Source organism: Kryptolebias marmoratus, linkage group LG7 (genome assembly GCF_001649575.2).
Source record: "Kryptolebias marmoratus isolate JLee-2015 linkage group LG7, ASM164957v2, whole genome shotgun sequence".
Taxonomy (NCBI): domain Eukaryota; kingdom Metazoa; phylum Chordata; class Actinopteri; order Cyprinodontiformes; family Rivulidae; genus Kryptolebias; species Kryptolebias marmoratus.
Genome location: NC_051436.1, coordinates 15,690,078 through 15,703,820, shown reverse-complemented (window position 1 = coordinate 15,703,820; position 13,743 = coordinate 15,690,078). Strand labels below are relative to the sequence as shown.

Below are 13,743 nucleotides of genomic sequence, written 5' to 3'. Positions count from 1 at the left end.
GGCGGAGGCGGCGGGCTGCTGCGGCTGCTGCCACGGGGGCAAGGTCCCAGTGCACGGGCTGGAGGTGGTGGTGGTGGTATCTGCAAAGAGACGGAGACGGTTGGAGACCGGGTTCTGTTTCTGGGTTCCAAAAGTTCACAATGTCAGACAGCTGTACTCCGTGTTCTTCAAAGGAACCTCGACAGCTACGGTTCTTCCACAGGCGTTCAGCTGCTCAGACACACACTAAAGTCTGTCAGCTAATAAAAACCATGCAGCGATAAGACAGCAGGGATGAGCATTTTAATCAAAAACACTCTTCATATATGTTGGTAATTATTCTGTTTAGTCCTGCTGCTAACTGGAGGGTCTTTAAACAGGATTTATACATATTCCACATCTAAAAATTCTTCACTTTTTAGATTTAAATTTCCAGAATTGTCAAGTCAATTTCTGGCCCATTTTGATCTTTTAAATACAAAACTCCTCCCTAAATTTGTGGCAGATATTTCTACAGTTGTGCGTCTTCATTTAGATTTAAACATCATGAAAAATTTTTTTTTTTTTTTTAAATCGGACCAAACAAAAAAGACAGAGCAAGATATAACCCTTACTAGTTCAAATTAAAGAGTTTATGGTCTAAAGAAATATTACATAATTCACCCATTCCGTTACTTGTTTTTTGACTTGAGTAACATCTATCCAGGAAACCATGAGTGCGCACAAACTTTGTGGTTTCTTAGTCCCTGACTCAAAAACCAAGAGAGCAATGCCTTCAATCCTAAACTCAAAGTTTGTGGTAGGCCTTTCAAAACCATGTTGGAAACCCTTTTAAATTCCTTTAATTTCGCTGATTTAATGGATCAATGTGGAGAAAAATGCGTACATTCTCACAGCAAAGCTGAGCTCACCCGTGACCATAGTTTCCATTTTATAATCCTTCCAAAACAAACTAGGATGGCAGAAACAGAAGCTGGGGTGGTCTGAGTTGTTGTTTCTGGTTTGTTTTGGTCAGAGGGTGTGGTTGAAAAAGCACTCTGACAGGAAAAGTACCACCAGGAAACAACTCTGTGTCATTTATTATTGAAAGTGTCCGTTTTAATCTGACTTTAAAAAGGTAGCGTCATGCCCGTACAGTCAGATGAGCTCTCGTGAACACAGAATCTAAATGAGAAATGACTTCTCTGGGCTCTTACTTTGTTGCCAGGGTAGTGGTGTACTTGTTGCCATGCTGCTGGTGGGAGGAGGGGGCGGAGCCTGTTGTTGCCATGGTGGCAGAGGAGCAGAAGGGGGAGGAGGGGGCTGGTTGCTGGGTGGAGGAGGTGGCGGTGGCATCATACCCATAGGAGGGGGCAGCAGACCTACCAGGGGAGAAAGAGTCCTGTTTAAAACTACACAGCTTAGTAATTTTCCACTGCTCAACAGTTTCTGCAACAAAGCTCTTCTTCAGAACTAGTGACTAATCCTAAACGTTTCTCTTGATTGCAGCACTCTGAGAACCATAAGTTTGGATATAGAGATGTTTTTACACTTTAATAGCTATTAGAAGCAATTCCTCTTCATTTCATCTTGTAACCACAGGAACTGAAGTCAAGTGAGCTTCATAAAACAATTTGTAGCGAGTGTTTCCCAGCTCCTGCTTTAGAAAAAGAGCTTTGTTAACGTGTGAAGGACCATCTGTGACGGAGCTGTGCAGTGACTGAATGTTGACTGGTCTGGAGTTTGTGAGGGTACACTGATTGGCTGAGAGTGAAAATCCAACCCCTGAACTCAGCACTACAAAACTTGTTGTAAATGCTGCAAACCAGGGATGGGAAACTCTGGTCCTAGAGGGCCACTATCCTGCATGTTTTCCTTGTTTCTCTGCTCCAACACACCTGATTTGAATCAATGGGTGATTAACAGATATGACTATCATCATAAAAACATGCAGTGGTTTGTTTGCCTGAATCCAGAAAAAGATTTAACCAATTAGTGTCAGTTCTTACCCATCGGGTGTCCATGTGGTCCAGGTCCCTGGCCCATAGGAGGCGGAGGGGGCTGCATCCAAGGTGGAGGCAGGCCATTAGGGTTAGGGGGCATAGGTGGTCCACCCATGTTGGGCATGGGGGGAGGAAAGTTGTGTGGTCCTCCGGGGCCTGTGGGTCCTCCATGCATGCCCTGGTAGTTCCTGTTCTCTGTAGGCCCAGAGCTCATCCAGGGGGGTCGGTTCTGCAGCATACAGACAACCATAAACCACGTTAAATGATTCTCTTTGTTGATGTGTTCATGTGAATCTGCACATTTCGAACTAACCGGTGGGGGCTGGTTACTGTTGGGGCCAGAGGTTCGAGGAGCTCCTGCCTGAGAGCCCGAGTGTCCCCCGCCAGAAGAGGGGACTGGGGCCTCCCCCAGCTCAGCCATGAGGGACAGATATTCCTTGTCCATCCGAGCCTTGTCCTGTGCTGACTGAGGGGGCTCAGCACCCGGTGCTCTCTGGGCAGCAAACGTGCTGCACGACACAAAACAGTCAATACTGTTAGAAGATCTGCATCAAGATACGCAACAAACTGCAGAACTTAAGCAGCCAATCATCACCTGGTGTACTTGCAGTCAGAGGAGATGTGGCCTGCTCCACCACACTTGGTACAGAGGGTGGTGTTGGTGATGCTGCGTGGCTCAGTGTTCTGCCAAGGACGAAGGATCCTACAAACACACAGATTTGATCTTCAGTGGAGCTGTATTCACTTGATTATCTCAATAACAAGAGAGTAGATACTGTATATCTTAATAAAGTGTAACAACCAATAAACGTTCGACAAACAGAAGAGTGCAGTAAGCTCTGGGAGTGTTGGACGGACCTGTTATCATCCTCCCTCAGGGTGCCGTTGAGTCTGGCCAGCTCCCTCAGCTGCATCTTTCGGAGGTCGTTTTGATCCTCTGGCGTCTCGATGCCCTGCTTCAGGATGTTACGAATCTGTGGACACATTTCTAACCATCAATACAAACTAAACATACCAAAGAACTGACTGAAAACTTATGAGTTGCCAGAGCTGATCGGATCACAAAGAATCCGTCCGTGATGACCAGCAGTGCGAACCTGTTCCACAGCTTTCTTAACATTATCCATCGTGTTGGCCGTGACCAGCGCGTGCAGAGGCTCATCTTCTCCTGGCAGCATCTGTCCATCTTTTCGACCAACCTTCCCTTCTTTCACAGAGCCTTTTCCTCGAATCATGATCTTAGCACAGCATTCTTTTTCAATGTTCTTCAAAGTATTACCACTAAAAGAGAAAAATATATATATTATATTTATATTATACTGCCCAGTGGGGGCAACCCCCATGCAAAAAAAAGTTAAAAAAATAAAAATAAAACTCAGGTTCTACTTACCGTGGCCCGATTAGCAAACCAACGAAGTTGATTTCAGGATATTCATCTTGAGGAATCATAACCTTGTCGCTGACTCTGGTGGCTGGAGGCCTGCAGGACACACAACAAATATTTAACAAATAGCAGCTTTTCTGAACATCTGGAACACCATTTTATTTTAATACCATCAGTATGCTTTGTAGTAACTCTTCTAACAATTTAGCATAAAATTCCCCACACTCTGGTAAATAAAAAGCCTTCTTTGTACTATAATCTAATTTTCCAAAGTGAGATGTTTTGCACAAACCACTTTACTGGAACTGAACCAACAACCCTCTACACAACTGACCTCCGCCCTACCTCCCGAGAAAATAAAAAACACCACCCACATAAGATATGTTTACAGTACTATTACTAAACACTGTTTACATTCTGGTACTTAAATAAGTAAAATAAGACTAGTATTTTTACTCTTCTCAGATATATTAATAGATCTCCTTTACTCCATTTTAAAACACTGATTATTAGTATTAGTAGTTTTTTTAATAGATTTTTCTTCTTACATACAGCAGGTTCAGACCGAGCACTCTAAAGCCCAACAAATGTATGAAATAAAACCTAAATCCCTGAAACAAATGGTTCAAACGAGAACCGATACAGCTGGAGCAGCTGGAATACAGTACTGTGTCTTTTACAGAAACGTGGCAAGAATGCATTTTTCTTCTCGAGTTCAGGAAGACAACTGGATATATAAACTGAGAGAAAACTCCGATACTGAAGTGGTTACTTGGAAATTTTGCTTCTAGAACGTCATCTAGGTGACTCCAGGTCAATTCGTACTTCAGCCAGGTCAATCTTTAGCAGGTTTGGCCACCACGTACTCAAACCTTTTGGGTACAAAAGATCTGACACAGTTCTCTTTTTACTCACTATGACCCTTTTTTCTTCTTTAAGTACAAGCAGGCTGCAGCATAGGCTTTATTATACCTGCACTGTTGTTCTGCAACGTGTATTTTTCACACCATTACTTAAAGATCAAATACATGGATGAGAAATGGTAACACTAAATAGAAACTGCCAGGTACGATTTGGCGAAAGTACAAATTGACCATCATCCCATCTGTTTTCTTTAGTTCTGTCAGGTAAAAGAACAGAAACAAAGTTATATATGGGGGATCGAGCACTAGCAAACCTCACTGAGAAGTTGATGTAACAAATATTATTTTATAAAAAGTAGCTGTTATCAGCTGTTCCATTCATTTTTTGTCAGCTGGCTGTGTGTGTGTGTGTGTGTGAGAGAGAGTCATACTTGTAGTCTGCAGGAGGCTTGAAGTCAGGGTTGAGGGCAATCATTTCTGTGATAAGGGAGTGACGCTCCTCTTCGATCTTCTTTCGGGTGCGATACTCGCGGGTGTTTAGCCTTTTGCCCTCGCTGTTATAGATGGGCTCCGGAGAGGGAGACCTGAGAGCAGCAGACAAAATACAAGACAGACACCACTGAAACCCTTCTCGAAGTGGAGCTCTGCAAACAACAATCATTCAGACTGCCTATAGCTGACTAAGAATTGGAAAAAAAAAAAAAAAAAAAACTCATCTCTACTCAAAAGGTTAAAGAATTTGTTTAAAAATTTGTATCACAGATAACTCTCAGGTTGACTTGGACTCCTGGCCAGCACATGAGCAATTTAGCAAAACTAAGTAGGAGCTGTGCACTGACACGTAAAGAGCTCGAGTCCATGTTTTCCACACCAATCAGAGTAAGATGGGGGCAACAAAACTGTATCAAGGTATTAACCCAGAACATTAGAGGGGCATTAACCACAGGAAACAAACAGACAACCAAAAATTCTACACACACAGTGCCAGTCAAACGTTCACGCCCAACAAAACTAATGCGCTGCTGTTGTGTCCGAACCTTTGACTGGTACTGCATATATATGAATTGGGCCATAGCTACACCTGCATACAGGATTGTTGGCCTACAAGAAAGGACAGTTGGAGGTCAGAAACCAAGGCAAAAAATTTGTAACGCTAAGCAGAGACGCTGGCTTTGAGATGCTTGGTGATGACGTGGTGGTAGAGGTCCGTACCTCCCCCTGGATGCTGAAAACCTGCATTGATGTGTTAAGAAGGCTCTGTGCTTGAAAAATGGTTAGGTTGACGTGGGGTAATTTGGGTTAGAGAAAAGGAATTAAGATTAGATATCCACCTTTTTCTATGCTCTCTCATTAGAGAGCTACTTTTCTGAGTGAGGAAACAAAAACAGTTTCCTTATTAAGCTTCAAACTTCCAACGGTGACCACCTGAAACACCTCCCAAGTTGCTTCTGTTACATTAGAATGGGAAATGAATTAGGAGCACTCCAGCTGTTTACGGTTTTAGCTGATGTAGAAATAGCTGAAAAAACTAACACAGTGTAAAAGTCAAGGGGGGCTTTATCTAGCAGAGGTCAAGTGGACACACTCTTGAGGGCAAGCCACTTCCTGCAGGAACAGATCCTAAGTAACAGGCTGACCACTTTGTTTCCAAAATAAGAGCAATTCTGGCAGTTTTCTTCCAGATCTCAAGAGTCCAGAGGGAAAACTGGAACGCAGTCCCCTTCCCCCTGGTGGAAATGTTTAAAGTCGCATAAGAGGAAAAACCTGAGACAGCCAGCAAAAAAAAATGATTTGTTAGGTCTATGAGAGTGCCTATTAATCACTGGTCTGTTGGGAAGTAGGCTACATGCCACGAGCTAAACCCCCACTACTAAAAAGAGAGCAAATCAGTAAATAAATACTAATAATAAAGTCAGGGAAGGCATGTGGGTATTTTATCTGGTTTTTTTTCTGAAAGGGAAAAAAAGCTAATTCATCTGAGCTATTGTGTAGAAAAAAATGTCCAAAAAGTGTCAAAAATCAGTAACAGCATAAAGTTTAGCAACAAATCCCTGTTTCAAAGGAAAATCTTCATACATTATGCATCATATTGCATTATATTAATGGTTTATACAGCACAATGCATCAGACACAACACAAGCAGTGACTGAAACCATAATGCTTCAAAGCCAAAGCTAAAGCTCTGAAAAATAAATCTAATAAAGTGGTGGAACTACCAGGAGTCTGGTAGTCACGACCCAAAACAACAAACAAAACACTCAACTTAGGTTACACTAATCTGTTTCATCACACAATTTGTTTTAATAATTAATATTATCTTTTTTTTTATTTTTCAACCCAAGACTGGAACAGTTTTGAACTGCATTGCTGGTTTCTAGTTTATACTTTCAACCAGATCTCACAATCTTCCTCTGCTGGTGGGAGCTGGGAGCTGACCTGTGAGGAAGGCCATGATGTTCGACTGAAAGCTCAAAGTAACACAAACGGGGGCGTCTAAAGTTGATCTGATTTTGACTTTTTCCAGAATAGGAAAGCGTAATTGTCCACAGTTCCTATGTTTGCGTTTTAGTTGATTGGACTAGTTTTAACTATTTCAATACAATTTAAAACATGTCTCAATGTCTTGGGTGGAAAAAAAACTAGAAAATACTGTATTTCCTCTAATAAAGGCATATATTTATATCTAAAATGTTTACCAAACAATTTTTAATTTTGCAGATCAGATGTGTGGAAACAAGCCATTTAAGTTAGGATGGTACTGTTCATTTGATTTATTGCTAATTGTTCTTCATGCAGTATCTTGAATGATGATATCATGACTGTTAAAATTGATTTTGAAGGCAATCTTAGTTGTTTGTATCTGATTATATTCCCCCACATGCTTCAAATGCACCACAGCTCACTCCTGACCCTCCAGCTGTTTCTATATGTATCAAAAACCTCTCCAGAAGGTATTGTGTTTGTGTGTAAGAAGTGAGGGAAATTGCTCAAACCAGCTTAACTACTGGGATCGAATTTAGGCAAGAAATGACGTTCCTGGTTTACGAATCTTATGAAAGTCATCACCATCAAATTTATTGCAGCTTTCTGAAAGCTGCCATCAGCCTGATAACGTAAGAAGCGTTAAAAGAGAACTTCTACACCTGCTGTCTAGTAGCTTGTGTCAAAGTTTATTCAGAACAATCTTTATGATTCAACATGGGGTCATTTTATGAAGCTCCTGGTTACAACTAGTTTAAGGTATAATTTTCTACAGCTTTTTAAACATTGTTTTATTTTACAAAATGTAACATTTTACCTGATTCATTTACAGCAATGTGAAATAAACAAGGCAAATAGTAATATGCAACTCATTATTAATGACCACGTGTCCTGGCTTATAAAGTATACTACAGCTTTTAATTTATTCATGGCATTTATTTGAGGAAATACAGTGCATGTCCATATGCAAGTCTAAAAAACTGGATTAAGTCATGAGCTAATATCAAAACTCTTGGACAATATTTTCTACTTTGTAAAATATTTTGACACTATCTCCATACTGACTAACTAACTATGAACTGTTTATAAATCCTAGCTCAATTTTTCTTACAATTAGTAATACTACTAATTGTAAGAAAAATTGAGCTAGGATTTATAAACAAACTCTTCAATTAGTAATACTACTAATTGTACAATATTATTTAGTGAACAGTGATAGAATATTCACCAGCATTCCAGCTTTATAATTATATATCTACAATCTTTCTAAGAATTAGCTCCGGTCAAATGAAAAGCTGAAATACTCTAAACACTGTGCTTCAATTAAACTGCAAGCTCTCGAGTAAATGCTGCTCTACAATGTGATATTTAAACTATCCACATTCAAAATGCAAATGGGAATTTGTCTTCCAAATATTCAAGAATGTAGAGAAAGTGTTACTGTTCGAGGGTTTAATCTTTTTCCAACCTGTCCTCAGGGTTAACAGGGATTCCCAGGTCTCCTGTACGCAGTTTACGAGTCAGGTCTTCAATCTGCAGTTGGACTGGAAGAATTCAGGTTAGGAAAGAAAAACAAGGATGGAGAGAAATGTGGTTACCACAACAACATCAGAGAGACAACGCTCTACACTTTAGAGCAAAGTCTCAGTCATTACTGCAGTAAAGACAATTGGTGAATCTGCTAAATAAAAAGGGAGATCAAACAAACATATCTGAGCCGACTAAAGCATGAAACCACTTACTCGTTTTAGGTGGTGTCACATATTGTACTCACTATCGATATGCTTGTCAGGTCATTTAAAGTGGGGTTAAACAAAACCAACCCTTTCTTGGACAATGATTAAGCAAGACAACACGTCAAATGATGAAACCATGATTCCTAAAAATGCCAGCCATGACATCAACTCTTCAAACAATGCTGAGGTTGACTTCCATCATTTACTACAATGAGTTCTGTTTAACGGCTTTGGCATTCTGAGGACACATTTTAGTCCATTTGTTTTGCAAGTTTCAATAACAAAACAGGTGATCAGTCACTTTTTGCACTCCACAGATCTAACACTGAGGGGGCTGCTGTGACACGGAAACAAGTCTTGCATTTAGAAGGCAATGAAGAAAAAAATAGATCAGTCATTTCATGCACATTATGAAAGTTGTGAAGGAGCATCCCCTTGAACACTGATTTGTTGATCACTGAAACTCTGGGTGACTGAGATGAATACAAGCCTGTGACTTTGATGTCCACAGCAATTTCATCTTATAAGTCTTGTTTTAGGGGATCTACTTAACGAGCAAAAGAAAAAAAGGAAAACAAACAAAAAGACTAAGTGTGACAACAGAGGGCGGGCACGAATGAACGCTTACATACCAAGGAAGAACAACCATTACCAATGAGAGGACAGGGTCAATCATGACGTTAGTAACTGAGGACAGAACTGTCAGGGAAGCGTGTGTTGGTGCAACACTGCTCTTGGAAGGCATGTGGGTGAAACAGTTTTTAGACTTGGACTTTCAGGGCTGTAGCCTCGGAGGTTTTCTGACTTAAAAGCAGCATGCCACCGAGCTGCAATTACTAGAAACTAGTTAGCAAACAGAGCGACCAAAATGTCTCAAAAATGTTTGCTGGGGTTGTCAATCCTCTTATCACTCGAATTTTAAACGCGTTCAATAAATTCGTGCAACAATTTCTCTTTCAAAATAGTCTCGCCGGCGTCTCCAACCCGTCTCAAGAGTGCAAGAGGTGTATTTTGACGCCTACATGAGTGCTCTCCTCCGACAAAAACCATGCTGATGGTGAATAACAATCATAAAAAAACTAGTTCAAATCTGTCTATCTAGTGTACTCCAATAGATAAAAATCACAAACATGGCAGAGACTGTCAAGATGAGTATGATGTGGGCAACAGAATAATGTGCACAGCCTAGATTGTGGTTTTACAAGCAGTGTACACAAAAACAGGCTGTTCCCCCCTAAAAATAATGTGGACACTTACTTCTCACTTCGTCACAAACATTTCAAACTCAGTGAGAACGCTAAGGGAAAATTGACCATTTTCTCAAAATTCAAAGGTGCCAATTGGTCCTCAGCAGCCACAGCACTGAGAGGTTCCTCTTACGAAAGCTTCCATACATGACAACTCCAGTCCTCTACAATTTACAAAACTAAACTGAGATGGGCTCAAGCTGTTTTCAACAGCTGCTATTATTTTGAGAGAAAAGTTGTTGCACAATTGTTTTGAACATGCTCAAATTTCAAGTGATGTCATGTGAGGAAACTGAACCCCTCGCCCCCAAAAAAGTTTGGAGACTTCCTTGCAAAAGCTGTTTATCAACTGGTCACCAACAGTTGCAGCTCAGTGAGACACTGGCTTACAATATTCTTGTCTTAACATGAAAAGCTGCATTCATATAAAGCTAATTTATTTAACATAATGGCAGGTTTGGGTCAGATGTGGCATGTGCTACGCATTCAGTGAAGCTTGGAAAAAAAAAAAAAAAACCATGAACACAAGTTTTTACCAGCTGTGTAATTTGTACAAAAGCAGTTTGTCGTCTTATTACACAGTGGATTTATTCGCCATAAGAGCAGCATTGCTCCCATTCAGGCCAATTGGACAGGACTCATACTTTTGCTATGTTAGGACATTATGATGCCACCATGCACAATGATAATGACGATGTGTTGGGAATCAGGCAAAATGTTGAGGCTCAGGACTGTTTTCAGCAGACAATGGTGTTTAATCAGCTATCACAGACCCCTCTTGTTAATGGCTGCCCAATGGTATGCAAACTGGGAGACTACAAAACACAGCAGAACCACTTAAAGGGGAAATGAACAGAACACTTTACATCAACATGTTATAATTATTGCTCATTAGGTAGGATTGCTTCGTCTCAACAGTTGGAGCAAAATTAGACATCTTCCCTTTAGGCAAAAAAGCATAAGAATATGATGAGGAAGCTGGAAATGTTTTAGCACAAGTTTTAGTTAGTAATGCATCTTGTACGTGCCTTAGGAAAGCTCTAACTGTTGGGAATTCAGCAAACAGGAAACAATATTAATATTGGTACCATGTCAAGAAACTAGAACCTTAACAATCAGAACTGAGGAAACATACAGCCAACTGCATTTACAATTATTTTTCAAGGCAATTTTTGCTAAAGACAATTAACATTTACCTATATATGCTCTCTCCTGATCTCGTGTGAGCCCAGGGGGAATAACAGTGGGCATTCCCGGAATAACGGTCTTCTGGTCGGGCGTCTCGCTGCTCCACCGACTCTTTTTCCTTGGTTTCTTCTGGCCGAAATCTACAAAAACAAGCAGGATATATTCCATCCACTGGAACTTGAGAACAATACATTAGACAGTACATTCTCAGGTACTAACGACCTTACCAAACACAACAGCAGCAAAGTTAATCAGATGTGCAAGGAAGCCCATAAAAAATGTGCAACCCAGGGCAAAATAAAAGAGTTGGCGCTCTAAGCTGTTCATTCTGTTAGTGTAGTTTGTAGAAAAATAAATAAAACAGTAGAAAACTATTTAGTTTTCAAAGTAAACAAATGTGCCTTAAGAAATTGTGATAGCTGAAAGTAATAAGGGTTTTTGTTCCAGTAGAAGAAATAAAGTATCCTATTGTGTGCATTTCTAAAACCAGTTTAACTATATAATTAAGTCAGCAGTCAAAGAGTGACCGCAGACCTTCATGATCAGTAAGAACGATGACAATGAGTTTTATTTGTGCCTTTCATGAGTCCCAAAGAGTTTTGACATAAAGAACCTTAATTAAGAGATTGAAAACATGGGATAAAAACAGACTGATCTGACATATGACAGGATGAAAGTAATATTTAGGGACAAATCACCAGTCTGCTTTGGACAAAATGATGTTGGAACTTTAATTTGGAACAAGTTCACAGAAACCCTGAAAAATGTGACGTAAACGAGCATGTTTCCAGTCAGTGATGACATCAATACCTGTACAGGTAACACACAGGTGGACTGGCATTTTTAACACTTTTGTCCATTTTATCACAGGTTAAAAAAAATTATAATAAAAGTTTGGTAATGACGAAAGTGTTTTACATAATCATAATACATTTACTCTTTTCAGAGATTTAATCTGTATATTTAACAATTATTTAAAGAAAACTAGGGGTTTAATATGGATTTTATTTGTCCCATAAAAACAGTGATGAAACCTCAGGTGTGATCAGCAAACATAATAATGTGTTTACAAGGTGAAAAATATTCAATTTCACAAACCTGACCTGTCAGAAATGCTGTGGTGGAAAACTGGAACTAGATTGTTCAAGAAGTGGAAATTCAATATTTTTTTTTTAGGATTTTATAATTTCTTCCGCTAACTAGTTTAAAGAAAAAAATACCATTACAGCTTATTACATCTTTTTAACTTTTTCAGTGTATAACACAAAGCCAGGACGTAGATGAGATAAGACTTGTGCATTAATCTTATTTAGCCCGCCTTTCTTACAGCATGAAATAGTTGAATAAATATTCTCCGATTATTTCTTTTTATCCTTCAGTCTTAATTGTAAACATCCCATGTGAGTACAAAAGACCACTAACTGGACCTTTGGCTGAGATTAGACACATTTAACATCTACAAAACACGCCAGTCTGTGTAAACCACATTACGTAAATGTCAACGAGGCCCCCTTTTTAAAAGGGGTTAACAAGCTAATGCAAAAAAAATAAAATAAAAAAGTCAAAACGAGTCCAGGCTAATTTACTGCTCACTGCCCACCTCGCTTTAGGAAGCAGGGATGACAGCAGGGACTCCATTTCGTGTAAGGCTGGGGTTTAATGGAGGATTTCGGCCCTCAGCCTGGTGTTACGGCGTGTCGGCAGCTAGCAGCGTTAGCGGATGTTTAGCTAACTCACCGTTAGGCATGATTCCGGATCCCACGGCGGCCTGCTGTTGAATCTGGGCAGAAAACCCTGGGTTGAACTGGTGCGGCGGAGCAAAAGATGTGTTCGGGATGGGGGCCTGGTAACTCTGTATGGAGGGAAACGTGCCGGGAGGTCCCGGTGTTGGCATCAGCCCGTTGCCTCCCGCGCCAGGCCCGGCGTCAAATCCTCGTTTTGCACCGATACTCGGGTGCAACTTTCCCAGAGGAGTTGCATTTGCTCCCGTAGCCATTTTCGAGAGGCTGAAATGGCTTCGTTTTCGTCAAACGTTAGTTCCCTACGATATTTAGGTTAAACCGAGGAAGTTTGCACCAGAACAATGATCTGTCCCTGCCGTTTCCAACAATTCACTCAAAATGGCGCACGACAGAAAACCACAAAGGTTGATCCTTGAGACGTGAGATGAGACGTCACTAGAAAGTGCATTCCTATTGGCTAAGACTGACTCATGTATTCCAAAAGATGGTTGGCTAAAAAGACTGTCCATCTAATTTCACCAATCGCTGACAAAGAATTATGTCCCGCCGACACAGAGAGGAGCCAGACGAGGAAGTCGTCTTCCGATTTGGCAGTTCGCTAAAGGGCTATTCCTACAATTTTTGTATGTGTATTTTATCAGGTTTAGTTCAAAAACGACAGTACTTAGACAGTTCCAAGATGGACTGAATTATCCTCTACTAAATGCAGAATCAATTAAACACAGATTGGGATTTGTGAACTTTTTTTTCTATTTGTGAAAATTCAAGAAATAATTGCAATGCCATTTTTGGCATCCGTAACACTTTAGAACTGGTTCAGTTTGACAACTACAATACTTAGACCAGGGGTCTGCAACCTTTACTATCTTTTACCAATCAGGGTCTGAAATGATGGGACATATTAGTGGATATAAACATTAGATGTTTTAGATGTTTTCATATTACCATTTCGGCTGAGATGCATTCAATTCGACACAAGTTGAAGCTGTGGAAGTAAATGGAGGAAAGGTGAGAGAGGAGCATGCACCGTTTTTCAAAGAGAAACTTAGAAAAAAACTGTTATAAAGTATGAATGCAATAGAGAAAATAAAGGAATAATTCAATGTGAAGTCTTTTTTTTTGTCGCAGAGAGCAAGATGAA

At 40.3% G+C, this 13,743-nt stretch overlaps 1 protein-coding gene across 1 annotated transcript in view; it reads right to left on the bottom strand.

Moving 5' to 3' along the window:
- sf1 (splicing factor 1) overlaps positions 1–13,001 on the bottom strand; it is a gene marked incomplete in the record, with an annotated part of 14,121 nt that extends 1,120 nt beyond the window's left edge. Inside the window, 12 exon segments of the mRNA XM_025008248.2 lie at positions 1–80; positions 1,176–1,340; positions 1,968–2,190; positions 2,275–2,470; positions 2,557–2,664; positions 2,820–2,935; positions 3,059–3,242; positions 3,352–3,441; positions 4,640–4,792; positions 8,158–8,233; positions 10,869–11,000; positions 12,598–13,001. Coding sequence (XP_024864016.1) covers positions 1–80; positions 1,176–1,340; positions 1,968–2,190; positions 2,275–2,470; positions 2,557–2,664; positions 2,820–2,935; positions 3,059–3,242; positions 3,352–3,441; positions 4,640–4,792; positions 8,158–8,233; positions 10,869–11,000; positions 12,598–12,856 — 1,782 coding nt within the window.
- Positions 13,002–13,743: the final 742 nt, after the last annotated feature.